Consider the following 21,911-nt stretch of genomic DNA (forward strand, 5'->3'; position numbering starts at 1 on the left):
TAAAGGTTACTTTGATACAAATGCTACTCCGGAATACAAAATAACTTGCATACTTGTTTAATAAAAATAAAGCAAGATGAAAAGTAGATCTACATGCATGGTAGAAATTGATTTGAATGTGAAGTGAACTTTGACCATTTCATCTTTTCACATGATCTAAGCTTCACTGCACTTTAAAACAGTACATGCTGGGCACCATTTTAAAGTGAAGTAGGGCTTCAGCCAGATGAGAGAGAGTCCTTTCCTCCCCCTAGCAATTCCTTGTCAGGTGAATGGCTGGACTGTGATGACCAGGAATGTGATTGGCAGGGACACTGTGAGACCCCCCTGCCAACATTATTGCCAGCGATGCTCACCACAGCTACCACCATTTGGCTGCCTGCCAGATGAGCAAGCCCTGTGGAAGAGGAAAGAGAGCAGGGTTCTTTTCTGCTCCATGTGTGGTGAGAACAGAATTGCTGAAGCTGACGCTCTGGGCAAGAGCAGCTTTGCTGGTGGGTCAGTGCTGGGAGGTTCCCAGCTACCTTAACACTGGCCAACTAGCTTTGTTCTTGCTGGAAACAGAGGGAGACGCCAGCAGTTCCATTTTGGTCACATTAAAACAGGATGTGCTGCATCAAAACAGGATGTCTGACAGGAGTAGTTTCATTCCAGTTTGCAAATAATCTGTAGTCAAAAGCTTCCTATGGCTTATCTGCAACTTGTAGTTCCAGTCAAAGCAAACATTTGTAATTTGAAAGATCTGATGCAATATTAAATATGGATATAAATTAAACTATCAATGAAAGGTAAAAAGCAGAAATACACTGGCCAGAATTCTTTTGGGTACTTTATGCTGGTGGAACTGGAAGAGCAAGAACTACAGTAGTGAATTGCTGCTACCCTGTTTCCCCTAAAATAAGACCTAACCTAAAAATAAGCCCTAGCATGATTTTACAGGATGCTCGTAATATAAGCCCTATCCCCAAAATAAGCCCTAGTTAAGTGAAACCCCGCCCTCCACCATTGGGCAGCAACCAGAAGAAGATGATGACTGTACAGTGGTGCCTCGCTTAGCGATCGCTTCGTAGAGCGATGAAATCGCTTTGCGATGGACTTTTGGCCATCGCTGGAGCGATCGCTTACCGATGTCCCCTATGGCTAAAATTCGTTGTGATGATCGTGGGGAAGCGATCATGGCAAAGAGAACTTTTTAAAACAGCTGATCGGCAGTTCCAAAATGGCCGCTGCAAAAACAAAATGGCTGCCTTGTTTTGCCTCGCTTTAGAGGCACCCAAAATGGCCGCCGCTATGGAGGAATTTTGCTTTAAGGTAAGTTTTTAGCCCATAGGAACGTATTAAACGGGTTTTAATATGTTCCTATGGGCTTTTTAATATCGCTTAGCGATTAAATCACTTAGCGATGTTTTTTCCGGAATGGATTAACATCGCTAAGTGAGGCACCACTGTATATGAATAAATATAGATTGTTGTCCATGAAAAAAAATATCCTCTGAAAATAAGCCCCAATGCATTTTTGGAGCAAAAATTAATGTAAGACCCTGTCTTATTTTCAGGGAAACAGGGTAATTAATAAATTGCTGCTTATATTCAGCATTGCACATCAGTCTCATCCCTTGGCATGTGATAAAGAATACAATGGAGACTTGTTAACTAGTGGCAATTTGCTGCTATTACTTATACCTCTGTACTTACAGTTTGCCAGCAGAAATAACCAATAGGATTTTGGCCAGTAGCAACAACTCTGCTTTCCAGCACAGGTTCTTGGTAATTTACCTCATCCTTACTGTGTTTTATGATTGGCAGATAAAAGAATTGACTTCCATGCTCCTTCGGTAGTATTGAATTAACACCTGATGCATTTGAACCTATAAGATGTTCATTGGCACTGAGGTCATCAGCTAACAAGAAACAAAATGAAGTTGTAAGAGAGTATGTTCTAGCATTAAAAATGTTACCTGCCATAGTATAACAATGGTTCAGTACAACAAACTTATAACACAGTCTTAGAACACATTAGAGAAATCTTACAGCTTTGCCAACAATATTTCACCTGGAATGACAATCCAAATTACTTTTTCTTCTGAATTTTTTAATTTTAATTTTTGTCACCTGTCTTCTTGTTCTTTTGTAGACTGGAATTTGTTTTATAACTGTGCTTTTATTTTTGTTGTACACCACTCAAAGAAGCTGTTGGCTAGATGGGTGGTATAAAAAATAAAATAAAGTGGGAATCAATCATTGTTTATTTCTTCATCCCAGATGCTCTAGAGACAGGGGGATACAGAAACCACCACAGCATATAACTGAGTTTCATTTAAACCCCTGCAGCTCCATCCCATACTACATGTTAATACTGAGAATAAAGGCAGATTCCACAATTTCAATATACCCCACCTTTTTTCCCTTATTTCTCTACCCTTTCACTTACTATTTATACCATTAGCTTCATAACACATTTTTCAATTGAAACAAAAACTTTTTTTTCTGATTCTTGGGTTGGTCGAATTAAAGTATGGTTTTAGATTTTTTTTTTCTTATGGCCACAGTGAGCTTTGGTTTTTGTGACTTACTTGTTCCGGTTATATTTGTATCAACCTGTTACAATTTGTTACTAAAAATGTAATCACATAGTTAAAATATAAATTATTTCAAAACAGTGTTTTTGAACATTTAACAAGTATGTTTAAGAATTATTTCTGTCTTTCTGTACCATGGAAGAACTCTGCAGCCCAAGACCTGGATTTCTCTCAATATACTTTAAAGCAGTGGTCCCCAACCTTTTCCCAACTGCTGACCGGTTGGGGGAGGCATAGCATGCTCACACGGAGCCGTGACACACGTGTAGGGGTGTGGCGTGCCCGCAGAGGGCACAGCACACCCATTCACATGCTTGCAGCAGCACTCGCAGGGAGTGCTCTCACAGAGGGGGCAGGAGATCTGTGTCCGCGGCCCAGTCCTGCCTGGGCCATGGTTGCAGACCAGAGGTTGGGGAACCCCTGCTTTAGAAGCAATAACTACATTTTCTGGAAGTCACTTCAAGTAAAGGCTTTTGCACTGGAGCCCAATGTAGATGTTCTGTATTTCCCTGACAGAATTAAAACTGCAACACAAATTCAAACTTCTACTCAAAGTGACTTACCATTTAAATCAAGGAAAAGTACAGGGATGTGTGTTTCCATTCCAGGGGGTGGGATCCTATCAATAAGAGAAAAACCCAGTCAATGTAATACATCATGTACTTCTATAAATACTTTAATAGCAAACTCAGTCCAAGAAAGAGAACATGCAAACTTGTATCTGTACACAAAATTAATAACATGTTTCGATGTATCCAAAGTTCCCAGAAAGCACAGGTGTGAAACTTGAGTGTTCTCCTGGAGTCATCTCTGAGTCTGGATGCCCAGGTTTCAGCAGTGGCCAGGAATGCCCTTGCACAGTTAAAACTAGCGTACCACCTGCACTCATTCCTTGAGATATGCGATCGGGCCACAGTGGCATACATATCTTAGTTACACACTCTAAAAATAAAGCTGACTTTGAAGAGTGTTTGGAAACTCTGGATGGTTCAAAATACTTCAGCCAGACTGCTGACTGGCATTGGTCAGAGGGAGCATGTAACTCTTATTACAACAGTTTCATTGGCTGCCAGACTATTTCTAGGTCCAATTTAAAGTGCTGGCTATTACCTAGAAAGTTCTATATGGCTATCTGAAGAACTGTATCACCCCATATGAGTCTTACTTGGTTTTTAAGATCTTCTGGAGAGGCCCTTCTCTTGGTCCCACCATCTTCTCAAGCTTGTTTGGTGAGAACAGGAAAGAAGGCCTTCTCAGTGGCTGCTCCCAGGCTTCGGAATGCGCTGCCCCAAGAAGCCAGGTTCACCCCCTCCCTCTTGTCCTTCTATTATCAGGCAAAGACCTTCCTTTTCAGGCAGGTCTGTAAGCAATAAATGTCTCAGTAAGACTTTGTTTATCAATTTACAGATTTAAAAATGTTTTTAGTCTGGTTTTAATCTTGATATATGTTAAATTGTTTTTCAACGTATTTATAGGATATATTAAAACTTGATTTTAAAAATAATTTTAGTTGTGTGTCACCTTTGGTCCCCCTTTGGGGAGAGAGGCGGCAAATAAATAATATAAATAAAATACATAAATAAACATCTCTTGCAGGCTGCATCCAGCTCCTGCTGCTTATTGTCCACCCCTGGGTTAAAGTCAGTGTTGGTCCCTGTTAGAGTTAATGCAATGAATGAATGGGTCTAGTTAATCATTATTTATTTATATCCCGTTGCTTTCAGTATGTCTACGCTATTTGTGACTAGCACTGCATTTATTTAGAGATGGGCAAGAGCCTCCGTTTAAAGGTTTGTGCCGGTTCGGTGCCCTGCCCACACAGGTGTTGTGTAGGCACGGTATACTTCTCCCTCCCACCTCTGTGTACTTGTCCATTCCCTGGGTGATGCATGCTTCCCTCTCTGCCTCCTCTGCATGACTGCTCACTCACTGTTTACAGCCGTGCTTCCCTCTTCCGGCTCCTCTGGCAGCCACCCACTCCAGGGGAGTGCTGCAGGAATCCCTGCTCTGCCTCTTTGTCTGAGTGGGCGGCTGCCGGAGGAGCCAGAGGAGGGAACGGTGAGTGAGCAGTTGCATGGAGGAGGCAGGGAGCGAAGCGTGCATCACCCGGGGAATAGGTGAGTGTGCAGAGAAGGCAAGAAGGGAAAGTACGCAGAGTCTGCACAACATGGCGCCGAACCGGCACAAACCTCCAAACGAAGGTTTGTGCCCATCTCTAGATTTATATCATTTTCTTTGTAGCACTGAAAATTAACAAAGACAAAAAGTTTTTGCAAAGGAAATACACAGCATTTTAGTGGCTTCTTTTTCTCTGAAATATCTATCGTCTTGTCAGCTGCATACATTAGTCACCTGAAGTTATTTTGTAAGCAAGCTGTACCTACCAATTTGCAGGGGCGCCTGGAATACCACTATCTGGTGCAGGGACTAGTACAGCATTTCTCTCCTCTGTCAGTCCTACCCATTGTTCGACAAGCCGTGCTTCTCTTTCTGTGTCATCTTCTGTTTTCTCTATAATGTCAGAGAAGATAAAGAGGGAGAGAGAAAGATAGCAAGCTAGATCCACAGCCTACATAATGAAGTGGAAGACTGTCTTTAGATCACAGTGAATGCAAAGAAGTGCTAATAAAGCCACTGGAAGTTCTTTCATGATTAGTTCAAGAACAACTTTTAACAATTTAAGAAACGTTTAAAAAAACAGTATGTTATAGCACTCCTCATTGTTTTTAACAAGATTGTGAGGAGGACAAGGACACAGATGCCCTTGCTGCAGTTGAAGAACTTTAACACAGGACCCACACAATACACCTAGCCTTCCAAGGAGCTGAAAGCAGGGGTGGTAAAACAAGACTACCTAGAAAAAGGAGGGCTGGGTACATGTAGGGCTGAGACAGTGAGATGCAGACAGAAGCCTATGTAGTGATGCCTGCCATAGGAGCAGGAAATATCCTTGGGAGAGAGAGGGACTACTGAAGAAAACTAGGGGCACAATAAGTGAACAGAAAAACCCTTCAGTTCAACCTCTTCCAAGTTAAATAAATCTTGTTTCGTTCAAACTGCAATGTATGGAGACTAGGAAGGAAGAAGAACATCTCTTCCTCAGGGAGAGCCCATTGAGAATTAACAAAGACATAAAGTTTTTGCGAAGGAAATTAAACCAAAAATGCCACACACCTTGCTTACTGCTGATTTTTTTAATCTGCTCCTCTAAGTATTCTCTGCGCTTTATTAGTGCTTCTGACCATCTCTCCCTCACACAGTTTAAGTCTTCCTCCTATTGAAGAGAGAACTTTTTTTCTTAACATGCAATATATATATATATATATTAAAAATACATGTAATTTTATGTACATTTCAGCTCTGATTAGGAAAGATTATTGAATATTTTTGAATATTGATACACAGAAGAGTAATTTTTTCCTTTACATTAAGTAACACACCACCCAAGAATGGAAGCTTGCCCAACTTGCAAAGAGCAAAAAGAAAGAAAAGCTAGAGTTGCTTCAGTCAACCCACAGTTAGGTCTATTTCATCCTGTGTACATTTGTGATTTATAAGCAGATCAAAGCAGAATAATAATGCAGTGGCCAACCAACTATTTAGTTGCATACAAAGTGATAGAGTATCAACATAGTACCTTAAACCTGAATACATTAAATCAGAAATAGCTGCTACCAGCGCAACAAAAATAGCCTCATGCAAAGAAAAAAACCCATCATGCTGTCATGCTGGCACTATTAGAAGGTTTGGGCCATTTTTTATAATACATTATTGAAATGCATTATGAACAGCTTGAAGCAAATTAGTAAATAATTTATGCTTAAACTACTTTTTATAAAAGTGCAATTGTCTGTTCCCGTTTGGATCTGCCAAGGTCATGCAGAAAGCAGCATACGGGAGAGAAAATGTAAATTCTTCTCCCTGCTTACAGCTTAGTGGCCCACTGACTTTCCCCTGAAGCCACTTTTCCTTCAGCCAGGCTTAATATTGGAACAATGCCCCAATATAAGAGCCCACGTGAAAGAAAAGTGCTAAGGAAAAAAAGGTTGCAGGAAGGCAAGTAACGTCTACAGATGGATTCAGCTCTCCTCAGCCATGAACACCTTGACTAAATCCACTGCCCTACTCTACTCTTTTGTTCATGGCTGCATGAGATCTGGGTTTAAACATATAGATCAATGTAGACTGAGCTTTTATGTTTCTGGAGCAATTCCAACATTTACTAAACTATTTGAAGAGTTTCTGAATTTATACCACTGTGAGTTCTGCTGCTAGCAGCAAAGTTTACAGGGACAGCATTTTTTAAAAAGTTAATCAGCACAGGTAAATTGTTGTAGTAGTCACATTTGCACAAAACACATTGGGTTAAATCTATTAATATTAAATACAGTAGATCCACTAAATGAATAGGACTTATTAAATCAACAAGAATTAATAAGTTCCATTGATTCAATTAGTACTTTAATTGGGACTTACAACTAGACTTAAAGCCATTTACCAGAATCCTATTAGGTTTCCGCAGTACACACCAAAAATCACATTAACTGTCATGTGTGATTGTGCTGGCTGTTTCTCATGTACTCAGATGCACTCTGTGTGTTCAATTGCACATTTTGGTTGCATGCCCAGGTGTGCAACGAATAGTAAGGAAAGTGCAAAAATCACTTGCACAATTTCCCTTATACTCCTTTTATTTTGTAACAGGATTCGGGCTATTGTGATTTAATTAAATTTGTAATATATTCTGGATGACAAATAATTACATGAAATATCCATTTAAATTTCATGCAAGACTATAAATGGATATTGATATATATATAAAGCTTTTAATGTTCTACACAAATCTTTTTGCCCTGTTTCTCATGTTTATTGGTTTCCCACTGGATCACATCGATTTCTGAGTAGCGTTTGGTTGGGACCTATGAGACAGCTTCCCCTTTGTTGAACTCAGGCTTGTCTTCACAACTCTTTGACAGCCATCCACCAAACTATGAAGACCTCTCTTTTCTGAAATGCCTTTGACCTGTTAGACTGTAGACGATTTTTAATGTCCTTCTTTAATTCATGAAATCTGCTGTTTTTATCTACTAAATTTTATGAGCATGCATGGATTTTTTAATGGAATGGGGAGGTGTAAAAATATTTTCAGCTATCAAATAAATCCATCACTCATGACACTTCAGTAGATAAGGGATGCTATATGAAAGAGGACTATGTACAAATTAATTAAAATAGCTCATTCATTAAAGACCTTTTAACATAGAGAATGCTTTGAAAGCTACTTTGGCATATATTTAGAGACTCTTTGGAGCTGATGATAATTAGCATTAGCTGTGCCCCATGCCATGTGATTTGACAGCAACAGCAGCAATACCTGATAACTATCCATATCACCACCATCATCATCATCTCTTCTCTGGTAGAAAAAAATACACTTTATAAACAAAGAGAACATGCAATTTTCCCACTCTCCCAAACCAAATAAGTGCACATGTCTATCAAATTTACATTAAAAACATATCCACCAAACATCACCTCAGGGGTCCACTAGCAAGAAGAAAGGAGCAACTACCTGTTCACTCTATCACACATGACAAAGAATACATAAGTTAGAGCTTTTACTCAGTTATGCCAATATGCAGTCATGCAGGGACCTCATTTATACAATTGCACTCTCAGTTCTCTTGAAATATGAAGAATATAAATGGGGCCTTCATGTAATTAGGCATTAACAGGACCCATTGTTTGCATATTCTTTGTGATTGCTGAAGGGACAACAGTCCATCCACGACAAGGTCTATCAATGATAATGACTGTGTATGTGTTTTAATCATGCTGCCTTCAATCTTAAGATTCTCTTTTGCAATTGTGGATACGCAATGATCAAATACTGTGGATAGAGGAAGAATTGAAGGCAGTATTTTGAATCAGATAATCTAGGCTATAAAAACTCTGCATCAGCCTCTTTTAAATGCCCATGAAATCATACTCCCAACCCATGGGCTAGATGTCCCCATTCCATACTGAACTTGGTAAAGTGATCTACAGCTACATCATTTCCAGGACAGACTACATTTTTCACGCAGCTGGGTTTTGTTTTGTTGTTATGTGTTGTCAAGTTGGAACAAACATATAGAGACCCTAACAGGGCTTTCAAGGTAAGTGAGATATTTAAAGAGTGGTTTTACCAGTTCATCATTCTAGCCGCTACACCACACTGGATGAATAGCCTTTATTTTAGCTCAAGCAAATTATTTAATGACAGAAAATACTACACTTTTATGGTTTTCTAGATCATATTTAATTGAGCTTGGATTGATTATTATTTTATTTTTAAGTTCTTTTGTATAAAAACCCAAATAAATGTCCAAAATAAAGAACATATAAAGAACAAACTAAACTGATTCTCTATTTGAGACTCTGCCTGCTCATCACAGGAGAAACACTGACATTGCTATGTACCATGTTCATAAATAAGCTGGAGAAAGGAGATAGAAAAGATAATAAGGTAAATGTACATTTGGGCAGAAGAGAGTAACAATTTATTGTATATATTGCCTATCTTTCTTTCAAGGAACTCCAGAGGACATGCACAGATTTCCCCTCACTCATTTTATTCTCACTATAATCCTTCGAGGAATTCATAGGTTTATGCTATGTCCAAAATGTGGTCATTATTAAATCGGTGGTCCATTCTAAAGTGAACACTGGAATTTTCATTCTACTCACTTCCAATTCATACACAGAAGAGAAGGAGTGCATGGCCTCCAAGCCTGCCAGGTGTTGTTATAATAATCTCTACCATAATTTAGATTAGGGTCAGGGAACAGTGGTCTTCCAGATGTGGTTGGACTGTATCCCCCATCATTCCTGACTTCACAGCAAGGGGAACCTTTACCTTTTATCTTTGATGTGTTGCAGGAATTGAGTGGTTCACTCTTTTTGCTGCTGATCAGATGACATATTTGCTTGAGCAAACCAGTCCATCCCCAAGAGTGTTCCTACCCACACCTTTCTGAGTCCCTATCAGGCACTACTCTTTTCTAGGTGCAGGAAGGATTACTCCATTTTGATTCACTTCTAGCACATGTGATTGCTGGGATCAAACCAAAGTGAATGTTCTGCTTTAATCTACCAGCTGGTTTCAATTTTCCCATATCAATAGTGGCTTAAACAGACAGCTTACCCACTTAATGATATGGGGAAATAGGAAAATTAAAAAATTCCTTCCTCTAATCCTCTGTGGAATAGAGGGAGGAAGCAAAAAAAATATTTTTAAGCCAATTAGGGCAACGCTAATGCAGAGTACATCTTAGAAAATTTTTTTAAACTGAAATTTTCCTCCTGGAAATGGGAGGAGACAGGAGAGGGCAAGGAGGGTCATGGTTGGAGGATCTGGGAAGAGGCTGGAGCAGCAATGGAGGGAGAAAGGAGAGACATGAAAGTTCTGGCTGTCTAGGACTCACAGGATCAGGAAGAGGCAGCAGGAGGGCTGCAGTGACACAAGAGTGAGACAAGAGACTAGCCTCACAGTCTCCTCATTTTGCAGGATTGAGACCAGAAAGTCTAATAGCTCCATGGCAGACTATATTTTTCTTTGTTTTGATTTCTTAAAGGTTGATTGCTTGAAGTGCATATCCCATGTGGATGCAAAGATCACACCACATGGTATACTGGATTTTTAAGGAACCTTAAGCGACCCTGTTCAGCTCACACTAGCCTGCTCCAACCAGCCTGTGTAGCCAAGCCCAGAGTGGTCAGAACTGATGGAAGCTGTAATTCAATATCTGAAGGTGACAGGTTCCCTATTTTTGACTATATATTGACTCAGACTGCTAGGATTCATGAGACTTATACAGTGGTGCCCCGCATAGCGACGATAATCCGTTCCGGAAAAATTGTCGCTATCTGGATTCGTCGCTATGCAAAAAAAGCCCATAGGAATGCATTAAAACGTGTTTAATGCGTTCCTATGGGCTTAAAAACTCACCTTATGCAAAAATCCTCCATGGGGCGGCCATTTTTGGTGCCTCTAAAGCAAGGCAACACAGCGGGAGGTCATTTTGGAACCGCCGATTACCTGTGTGAAAATGGGGCCTTTGGGAGGATCGCGGGGGAGTGCTCCCCCCCGTCCTCCCAAAGCCCCCACCGGCATTTTCGCCCAGCTGATCGGCGGGGCTTCAGGATGATGGGGGAAGGGCTTCCCCCTATCATCCCGAAGCCCCGCCGATCAGCTGGGGGGAATATGGGGCCTTTGGGAGGACCTCCCAAAGCCCCCGCCGATCAGCTGGGGGGGAAATGGGGCCTTTGGGAGGACCGCGGGGGAGCCCTCCCCCGCGGTCCTCCCAAAGCTCCCGCCGGCATTTTCGCCCAGCTGATTGAGGCACCAATGTAGTTGCAGGAATTGTTTTTGATGGCAAGCACAGTTCCACCCTCATGATCAGGGCATAAGGACACTGGTGATCAATTGGCATTTGGTACTCAAAGGGATGCTAACTCTTGATATGATTGTTCATTTAGCTGTTATGGCCAATAGCCTCAGGGAATACTGTAAATCAAATATTGCATACAGAGCACATAAAAATTCCAGGAGATACATCCTGAAAAGCAACAAATCTGCACTGCAAACCTGCACCCCAAGGTAACAGTCCCACAGTTTAAAGTCAGGACTCCTACCTGGTAACTGTCCAGGCCTCGTTGCAACTTAGTTGATCTAGCCGTCACACAGCCAATGGAGACAGACAGAATGGCTTCCACCATAAGCGGCAGCGTTCCTGAATGCTGCACTGGTTTAACCACCACCTGAACTCTACGGGAATGACCCTGGTCATACAAGCATGGGGAGAAAAATAAAATAATGTAAATATTTACTAACATGCTGGTATTCTTTTCCAAGCAGAGAGAATCCATTGTACCTGTCTAAGCTGGAAAACCCCTCCTGTATTTACATCCTTTGCCTGATGGAGCTCCACAGCTGCATAATCCCCCATTTCGTTCAATTCCTGAATTGAAACCCATATTTCTATTCGGCGTGTTACTTCACTCCACCTGCAAACAATCCAAAAACACAGTTCTCTATAACCTCAATGAAAAATTTCTAGGAGGACTTCCTTTAATCAGTTTAACTAAGTAGCTGCCAAATTCTTTAAAAAATTATTATGAAATATACACATACAAACAAAAATAAAGAGATATACAGCAAGCCAACAACAATTTATTGGTATCAACATAACTAATAACAAAGAATGAATAGTATCTTCAGCGTGGACATTCAAAATGACAGCAAACATACTCCCTCTTTCAATAAATCTGTTTTAGAACAACTAATTGTTTTTAACTACAGATAATAACATTAACATCATAATTACTTGTTAGAGAGGAATCATCAGTAATGATGGGGAGAAAAAATAGGGATAAAGGATAAGATAGGGCACAGAGAGTTTTGTGTGGATTAGAATCAGTGAATCATTTTATAGCATCTTCTTTCTTCCAAATCTCTCTTTCTCCACTTTCACCAATGAATCCTCTCGCACAGGCATGCGGCTCTTATAATTCAGATTCCCATGCTCATTTCATTCATTTTATTCACTTTTCAGACTCTCACATCTATCACCCTCTTTTTATTCATCTCTTATATAGGTGGTACATGCAGTTCTTCCTTCATATTATTATGTATGTTTTTTCCCTACATTTCACAAGTTATTTGTGATGAAGCATCACTATCATGAAAATGACATACTACAGAATTACCTGTCTCTCAAAGTCCTGGTTTTTGCATGAAGAGAATCCACCTCCCATGTGGAACTGCCATTTCCTGCACATTTGTGACCCCATACCTCAATAGCAAGTGCTCCATCTGCAATGAACTCCAGAAATTCTTCTGTTACGTTCACCACATAATCCTGGAAAATCAGAATGTTTAGTGCAGAAAACTTATAGAGACATCATTTTATCAGTTCATTTGATCAGCTAAGAACAGCAACAACAACAAAACAACCTGAGTACGGTCTTATATAGTACTAGAGATATTTATTTTATCTTTCTTAAGCTAGCTAAGAAAGTGAACTAATTCTGTGTCATAATTATTTTGTCAATTCTGTATGATGATGATTTTAGGCAATTCTTAGCAGGTTTCTATTTTACAATAATATTTTAATGATTCTTTTAACATACAATATCAAAACCCAATATTTTGAATTAATGGATGCAACTTATTAAATACTCAAGTTCCTTTTTGCTGTAATGAACCCAAACCTGAATGCCACAATTTAAAAAACACAAGGCTTAATTTTCAAGGATCAGAACAGTTGTCAAGATAGTCACCTAATGTGCAGTATGTGTAACACTGAATGCTACTTCTCTCTGCTTTTTATACTATACTAAATGATCTGAAGTTTATTTATAGTCTCTTTAATTAAACATAACTACATACTCATTTTGTGATATTAAATGATATCTGCAGTGAGAAAATCTTTACAGTACTTTAAAAAGCAGCACATTTTTGAAGAAATGACAGAAATAGAATTTCCCCACACTAGCACCAGAGGAAACAGCTTTGCTACTGCTACTCACTGGTTATGCCAGAGAGCTTTTTGGTTTGTTTCTAACAACTAGCACTTATTACTGGTCCTACCCCTTCAAAACTATATTTTTCCTTACTGCTGATTAGCAAAGCCACAGATACTTCACTTTGCTTTTGCTGATAATGGACTTAATGTTTTGATATTGATGTTTTATTAGGCAAAATCTTGTTATGTGACTAGGTGGGCCCAACCGGGGCCTGGTCCTGTGGTAGCTATGACAGCACTGAAGTGGAAGTGCTAACCACAAAGCATTTCTTCCACAGCATTTTGCAAATGGTCACACTAGGGATATGTGACCATTTTTGCAATTGAATCGCACAAACAATTCCTTGTGGCAAATTCGTACAGATGTGACTTTATGTTACACTTGCATAAACAGGCTTTTGCCTATTATGTACTTGCTATGAATATTGTTCCAATTTTAATATGTTTAAGAATGTATTATGCTTTTTCAGTGCCTTCTTGTCAACTGCTTTGATTAAATTGATTTTAAATTTCATTCATTTGATCTTGTTTTCTGTAATAGTGAATGACTAGTCACTCCTTTCCTTTGACTAGGTATAGTCCACCATCCTCTTTCCACAGGTGTTCACAGTTAAAATATTACTAGTTTTAGTAGTTAGTAGTACTACTTTTAACTTGGAGTTAATACGGGGTAGTGGGGACAGAAAATTGGTATAGGACTCAGGAAACCCAGGTTCAAATCCCTGCTCAGCCATGGGAACTTACTGGGCGTGGTGACAATGGTACACCACCCTTGAACATCTCATATATTTTGAAAGCCCTGTTAGGATCACCATAAGTAACTATATGTCACATAACAATATGTTTACATTACTGGGGCCGGTTACACAAGTCGTTTCTCTGATACCACCTGTAAATTACTTGCAACAAACCTGTGAGAACAGGGTCATGGAGCTGTGATAATGAGAGATGTGAGGTTTTAAGTTTAAGAAAGATGAATCAGAGATGAGCTGTTGACTTCATTTGAAAACCATGTAGCCCTGCTCGTTTCATTACATCATGATTCTCCCTTTCATACACATACAAACTTACACAGAATACGTTTTATGCTCAAGCACAGACAACAGATCTTCCAAACACAAGCCTACCTTAAAAAAAACAATTTCTTCATTTTTAAAACATCCATGGCTGTTAAAATCTTGGGAATAGTGGCTATTAAAATGTTGTCTCTGTTAGCAAACAAACTAAATAGGGCTGAAGAGTTTTGAATAATTTAATAACATTATTTGTACTCCAGCTCACTGTACAGCATCACTGAGTCAGATATGTAAAATATACACTCTAATTTAAGTCCATGATACTTAAAAAAATAAACAAAATAGTTACCCTACAATGAGAAAAAGTCACTGTAAACTGAGCATCTTTGCTTAGAGGTAAAGATACATCTGGATCTACAATCGGTGCTGCAACAGTTGACTCGAATTGATCCCAAAATGTATACTGGCAAAAGACAAAGTTTGAAAGATTCAGTGGTAGTCCTGTTGCTTCTTTAATTTTTACCTGGAAAACAGTAAAACTAAAATTCAATATACTGGCTCATTTACACCAACATATTTTCTTAAATAAACTAGTTAGTTTAGGCATCCTTCAGTCTCAAAAGACTATGGTAACGTGCAGTGGTGCCTCGCTTAACGGGCGCCCCGCTTAACAATGAAATCGCATACCGACGAACTTTTTGTGATCTCTTTTGCGATTGCATTGCAATGTTTTAAATGGGGAAAAATCGCTTTGCGATGATCAATACCGTTTCACTTACCGATCATTGCAAAGCGATGATTTTTTAACAACTGATCGGTGGTTCCAAAATGGCCGCTGGGTAAAAAAATGGCCGCCTGCTGTTTTCTGGGACGGATTCCTCGCTTACCGGGCAGCGAAAATTGCCGCCATATGGAGGATTTTGACTTAAAGGTGAGTCTGAAGCCCACAGGAACGCAATAAAGGGGTTTCAATGCACTCCTATGGGCTTTTTAATATCGCATAGTGACAAAATCGCTTTGCAGCAATTTTTGCTGCACTGATTATCGTCGCTATGCGAGGCACCACTGTACTTAGTTACAAAATAGAGGACTAAGGGCAGGACAACATTGCAATATGCTCCTCCAAATACTCCAAGTTTATCACAATGCAAATTGATTCAAAATTTTCCGACCACACAATGTTACTATAAGGGGAAACTCACTTTTCTTCAAGGAATTTTCTTTTTCAACACCTGTCACAAGGTTGTTTATTTTAAATTGCTGGCTTTTTTTACCCTTTTTGGTTGTGTGAATGGCCATGCTGTTATTCTGTGTGCATTTCCTGTGCTGATGACTTGGCGATGTGTTTGAGGTGGTGCAGGATGCTGTCCCATCAGGAAATCAGCAATTATGCCTGCTGTCTGAATTGTCTCTCCTAAAAAATATTATTTTTAATAAACTGTTTGACTTTAGCACTGCACCATGCCATTCAGAATAAAAAACAGAAAAAAATTACCTCCAGACAAGATGGTTATAGACAAGGCTAGGTAGAGTCAGGACAGACCCATGGGCAGATGAAAGTGCCAACCCCGGGTCTATTTAAGGCCATTTAAAGAGCAGTACCATCCCCTGCACCAAATCAACTGGCTTCAATTCAGGCTGCCCTATGAGGGCAGACACACTGACATAAAGAGCATGTGACGTGCATCGATACAATGACAGTGCAACAAAGCTCTCAGATAATTTTGGCAATGTAGTCACTCCCTTAGTTTCAAAGAGGAGCAATTTTATCTCACAACTAGGCTTTTGAATGTCAAAATTATTACTTCTAATATATACAATTGTTTATTAAGGACACTGCATATATTCTACTGGCCTTTAAAATAAATTAAGATATCAACTAAGGAATAATCTCTGTCCATACAACTGTATTGCTAGGGCAGAAGAGATTTCATATCTCTTTCAAATGAGAGTTAATGTAATTAACTCTGCTCAACAAATAAATGACTTTTATCTAATCATACCACTATGTAATGATGTACTATGAATATATATCTAGTAAACAGAAAGCAAGATCACTGAAAATTAATGTCAGCTCTGCTGGGAAGTGGATCCTTCCCATGGTAATGTTATTGGAAAAAAATTCAGAAACACTGTACTGCTAATATATTTGTAATTTTAAAGTATTAATAAATACATAATGTTGCTCTAACCCTGCAAGTGAGTTTTTTTGGCCTGTGAATAATTTCTCCATTGTTGTCCATGATTTCGAGGCTTCCACTTTCGCTGGAGTTTTCAGAAGAATCATCTCCGTCTACTGCACGTTCAGAGACAACACCAGTAACACGCATCACTTCAACATGCAGACGCCCTGCAACCTGATTACACAAATATTAAGATTTAAGACCCTGGGGTACTGCACAGTTATCAGCCAACTGAATGCACACATGCAACTGAATGAAAAGAAAATGTGAGCATAAAACTTTCATGTCATTTCCAAATCAGTCTTAAAAGGTACTCCAAAATCTACCTTTACAGAATCAGACTTCTGTATCTACTAGACTATCTACTGGATGGTTACTAACATATTGAAAAGAAAGTGACATCAACAGTCCTTCTAAATATCTCCTGTAAACTCAACAACCTATCTGACTGGATTAAATACACAGTTATTCTAGTGGATGAAACAATCAAAATTAGTTGCTTTGCCAGCCTTGTCTTATATTTATGTCTCTTTGTGTTGCTGATCATAGTAGCACAAACCTTCTTTGTTCTCAGGCTATAGGTGGTAGTGCCCTCTTTCAATATCAGTTACTAGCATATTATGATTGACATTCTTTCTTTAAGGTGCATGGTGTGCATTTCCCCTACCCACCACAGACAGCTGAGGCAGCAATCAACAGCACTGGAAATAAGGAAGGAAAATGCCAATCTTTCAGTTGTCCAGCATTCCTCCATAATATTTATGGCAAGGCTTCGTTTTCAAACCAAATACAGTGAATATTTTTAAAAACACACTTTCCACCTTTCTCCTTCAAAGTAGCCAAGAGGACTTACAACCTGAATAAATACTCTTTAAGAACACAGACAAAAATGCTGCAATATGAAATACTGAACAGTAATAATTACATTTTCAGATTAAGAACAGTTACCCCATTGATACGGTTTAAACCCATTTAAAAACAATGACAACAACAAGACAACCCCTGCCATTTAAATGTCCTGATCAGTGCCCCAAGCCTGTTAAAATAAAAATGCCTTCGTCAGTGTAGGGACAGCTAGAAGGAGGGAATTCCATAGCCTAGAAGCAGCGACTAAGAAGACCCTCTCTGCCTGGAAACAGACGATAGCTTGTGAAGGTGTGACAGAGAATTTATCTTGCCACTGAAAACCGGCTCCAATTAAATGTCTGGCTGCAGCCTTTTGGGCACTGAAGACTCCAAAAGCATCTCTACACAGCGAACATTACAACACTCCAAACAAGAGGTAACTAAGACATGTGTCAGATCAGACTTCTCCAGGAACAGGTGCAGCTGGGCACACTGGTTTGTGCAGGTGCATACCTGGTAACTGTGGAAACCTGGATATCCAGGCTGAATGGAAGAATAAATCCAAGTTGCAAATATAAATTTGCAGTGGGAGTGTAATCCCATGCTCTAGCACCTGAATCTTTATTCCCTAATCTGCCTTTTGACTGACCAATAGTCCTCTGTCTTATATGGATTAAGCTTCATATTCTTGATATTTACAGATATCAGGGAGTTCTAATCTTACCTCTCCTTGTTGGCTAATTATTGGCACTGCATACTGGAGTTTAACATCACAGAAAAGACACTCCAAAAAGACATTTGCTACGCCAATTAAATTGTGATTTTCTTGTGCTTCAAAAAAAGGGTCACCTCTTTTTCCAGTGATTCTCTTCATCTATTTTAAAAAAAACACACAAAAAAAGGTTAGCTTTTTTTTAAAAAAAGATCAAGTATAAAGAAAAAGATCAAGTATTTTGAAAAAGGATATATAAAAAGATCAAGTATTCAACAAGAATGTGCATATAACTAAACATTTTAAAGATATATCTTATAACATCATATTCTGGTTCTTACTTAATCACTGCACAGTGTCTATAAAAAGAGAAAAACCCTCTTAACAACAGAATTTCAAATGGTGCAGTCTGAATAAGTGGAGATTTGTTGAGTCAACTTCTCCATAAGGTACAATGACTCTATGAGCCTACTATAGTTGCAATTTCCTGTTGGATTTCACCCAGTGTGTTGAAACTAACCCTGCTGTAGACCAGAAACCCACTCCTTTTACAATAAAGAAAGGAAAACACAGTTTTAAAATTATATTCAGTTTCACACGAAAGATACAAAATGAAATTCTGTATGAGGAAAATAGCAAAAACTAAAACAAAAACTATCATCATGGTTTCCAACAGAGGCAGTACATGTCACATAGTAGAAACACACAAATCCTCTCATTCAAGGAAAAAAATTCTTGCTGAAAGCAAATTACATTACCTCTTGCCCATGGATGAATTCAAAATAACATGAGAGTTGCTTTCAAAGGACAGCTTAAGGAGGCAATTCATTTTGATTGTTTTCTAAGGTGTGCATGGACAAATGCTATCTGATTTCAGCAGATGGAATCAATCAACAATATAACGGAATGTAGTGGTGGACTCTAACAGTACAGAGCTTTTCTCATAAACATATAACTGTTACATTTGCAGACTCATACTCCTTTTAGAAACATTTTGTCCCGAGAAATGTTTCAGACATGTTTGAAATTGAGGTTCAGTACCTCATGGCCTCTCTCCTTCCATTCTTGATATACATCTCTCATGTCAATTAATTTATTCTCCAGCTTCTCAATGGTCCACACTTGAGTACCTTTCCCTTTTCTTCTTACTTGAATAGCAGGTTCACTTACTATTGCTCCTCTCTGAACAAAGAAGGGATAAAATAAATGATAAGATTAAAATGCGTACTGACAAAATGTTTTAGTTTTTCAAAGTTATATATTAGAATACTGTGTACTATATGCCCTTAGTTTGGACTCAAGTAATAACTGTGGCTGACAACAATTTACTTAGATGCCTAAATGTGAACATACCTCTCTGTTTTAATGCATACATTGAGTACTCTTAAATATTCGTCCTACTGAAGATGGTTGTCCTGTTCCACCATGCATGCAGCTTCAGAAGAGATGAATATGGAGCAATGAGGGAGGAAAGGGCTCCTGACTAGCCAGCCAGAGCAGCCAAATCAATCCTTGTGATCAGCAGCATAACAAAAGTCACAGCCAGATCACCTTCCCATCCCACAATCAGTACTTACTTCAAAACACAGTGGTGATCCAAAGAAGGCACACATTTTCCTGACAGTTTCAGAATTATCTCTGTGTGACCATGCCCGAACCCCCCCTACGTATGAAGCTTCCATGTCAAGAGGAAAATCTTCTAGCTTTTTATATTCTACAGAATGAAAAGTGCTCTGGGATTCAATAAAAAAGTACCCTGGTTGAATTCAGAGATGGAACTGGCCTATGAGACATGTACTATGTATCAGTCAGCCCCCAGTGGTAAAAAATTTAAATTAAAACTATATTGAATATAATAATAAATTCAGAAGTGAGCATTTCCTCAATATAAAATTAAACATTAGAATTGTTTGCCAACATATCAAGACAACACAACTATGAATGTACTATTTTAATCATATATGCATAGGCTTTATACAAGCTTACTAAAACTGAACATTCACAGAACCTATACTTATACACTTATAATAACAAAACAATTACTTGCCATGAACTTCATTCTGACTTATGGTGACCCTTTATAGGGTGTTCTACGTATACAATATTCAGAGGTAGTTTACCATTCCCTTCTAGCTTGTCAAGGCTGAACAGACTAGCTTTCTTCTGGAAGGCACAGTGGGAAATCAAACTCCCATCCTCTGGCTCCACAACCAGGTATCCAACTCATTCAACTATCATCCAGCTGCTATGGTCTTATATTTATTTATGCTCTTATATTTTTATATTTATTTATGCTCTTACATCTGCTTTCACTTATATGCCAACCTGTCAGTCTCTCTCTCTCTCATACACAACACTCATTGCATACATATTTCTAAGATCTATGTCTGAATTTGAAGGGCTTTGAATCTTTCAAAGGCTTATTAAAAAAAACAATTCATCAGTTTTCTTACCTTCCTATTGGCACTCAGATTAGCAGCAGGGATCTGCAGCGTGACTTGATAATCTGTTAGTTTGCTCATTTCTTCAGCCAAGAAATTTGCTTCTCTCACCAATGTATTGGCTTTGACTATCTGTTCTCTTAGTTTTGCCAAGCTTTGACGAAATAACTCATCCCTAATTGGGTCAAATAAATAACAGGAAAATATAAGGGGCAACAACACTCTAAGTAACTAATAGAATGGGTAGAATGCCGAAGGGGAGATTTGCTAATGTCCTTTTAAACTAAATTCTCAATCAAAAAGTAGGAACTAAATCATGGATTTAGTCTGAACAGTGGTTCTTAATCTTGGGTTACTCAGGTGTTTTTGGACTGCAACTCCCAGAAGCCTTCACCACCAGCTGTGCTGGCTGGGATTTCTGGGAGTTGCAGTTCAAAAACACCTGAGTAACCCAAGGTTAAGAACCACTGTGATAGAAGGTCTAAAACAATTAAGCTGATTCTAAAAGAAAAATCACAACAGTATGAATCTAATGATGCTTCCTATTTTTAAATATATATTTGGTAAAACTTACCACCTAGAAATTAAAAAATGGATTTCATCACATTTTAACTTATTTTATAGGCATTCTAAGAAAAATATTTGTGACCCAAGAAGTAATCTACAAACTCTCTGTAGAACTACAATGCATTTCTTTCTAATATATTAAAATCTTCAGTTATGGTTTGTTTAGAGAGGAACTTGTTCCAGTGTAATTTATCCATAACTGATATACACAGAGCAAGGATATTCTCAATTAATTAAAATTTGATGCAGACTCTGGTGATGATCACCTTCGAACTTTGTTCTTCAAAACTAATGGACCATCCTCAAAATTGAAATTGAAGCAATAAATTCTTTGAACTGTTTAACTGATGATGCCACAAATGCTAATTTTAAAAAAGACAGGAGCACTCATTCTGCCCTACAGAGCAATGATTTTAATTGATTAAAACCTAGTGGTTTTCAAAAATTGAAATGGCAGAGAAAAGAGAAAAAAGAAAATAGTATTTTCCATCCTCATGGTGGGGTTTCATTCTGGTATGTGGAGATAAGGAATCCACTGAGAAGTGGCTTTGTCCTATCACTGCCCAGATCAGAAAGCAGGAAACATGTGACTTTGAAAGGATTTAATTTGCTCTGAAGCTCTATTTCAACTTTATTTTTCCTAGCTAAAGCACAGGACAGAGAAGAATGAAGAGAGATGGGGAAAAAGAAATTGACAGCTATCAACTTGCTATAGAAAAATCAGAGGCCCTCCTTTCATATAAAAGAAACCAAGAAATTTGGGTGGGCATGGATTCTTCCAAAGCTGGTCTCTGACAAGGACCACGAACTATATGCTCGTGGCAAACAGGCTGTCAGGCTCACATCTGAAATGACGAAGAGCTTGCTTTATATCATGGAGGGAGAACCTTTGCAAGATCACCACATGGGAGAACGTAACCTGCTCAGAGGGGAGAACTGGAACATTGAGCTTTCCATGTGATGGAAAGGACAAAAAAGTCACTAGAGACACCTGGTGTG

At 38.8% G+C, this 21,911-nt stretch overlaps 1 protein-coding gene across 8 annotated transcripts in view; it reads right to left on the reverse strand.

Annotated features, from left to right (window-relative positions):
- The window catches only part of KIF13A (kinesin family member 13A), a 90,104-nt gene that overhangs the window by 16,875 nt on the left and 51,318 nt on the right, over window positions 1–21,911 (reverse strand). For 5 of the 8 annotated variants that reach the window (XR_013545216.1, XR_013545215.1, XM_072998663.2 and 2 more), the window contains 13 exons: window positions 20,358–20,520; window positions 18,946–19,086; window positions 17,917–18,066; window positions 16,356–16,520; window positions 14,513–14,686; window positions 12,330–12,481; window positions 11,495–11,627; window positions 11,256–11,402; window positions 7,954–7,995; window positions 5,754–5,853; window positions 4,964–5,090; window positions 3,143–3,198; window positions 1,777–1,901 (listed from right to left, as the gene is read on the reverse strand). Coding sequence is in view for 5 of the 8 variants with exons in the window: in XM_072998663.2 (XP_072854764.2) it covers window positions 1,777–1,901; window positions 3,143–3,198; window positions 4,964–5,090; window positions 5,754–5,853; window positions 7,954–7,995; window positions 11,256–11,402; window positions 11,495–11,627; window positions 12,330–12,481; window positions 14,513–14,686; window positions 16,356–16,520; window positions 17,917–18,066; window positions 18,946–19,086; window positions 20,358–20,520 (1,675 nt within the window). In the remaining 3 variants the exon portion in view is untranslated. The remainder of the gene's footprint in view (window positions 1–1,776; window positions 1,902–3,142; window positions 3,199–4,963; window positions 5,091–5,753; window positions 5,854–7,953; window positions 7,996–11,255; window positions 11,403–11,494; window positions 11,628–12,329; window positions 12,482–14,512; window positions 14,687–16,355; window positions 16,521–17,916; window positions 18,067–18,945; window positions 19,087–20,357; window positions 20,521–21,911) is intronic. The other 3 variants (XR_013545217.1, XM_020798584.3, XM_020798582.3) reach the window with 1 other exon arrangement.

The sequence above is a fragment of the Pogona vitticeps genome, chromosome 4 (genome assembly GCF_051106095.1).
Source record: "Pogona vitticeps strain Pit_001003342236 chromosome 4, PviZW2.1, whole genome shotgun sequence".
NCBI classification, from domain to species: Eukaryota; Metazoa; Chordata; class Lepidosauria; order Squamata; family Agamidae; genus Pogona; species Pogona vitticeps.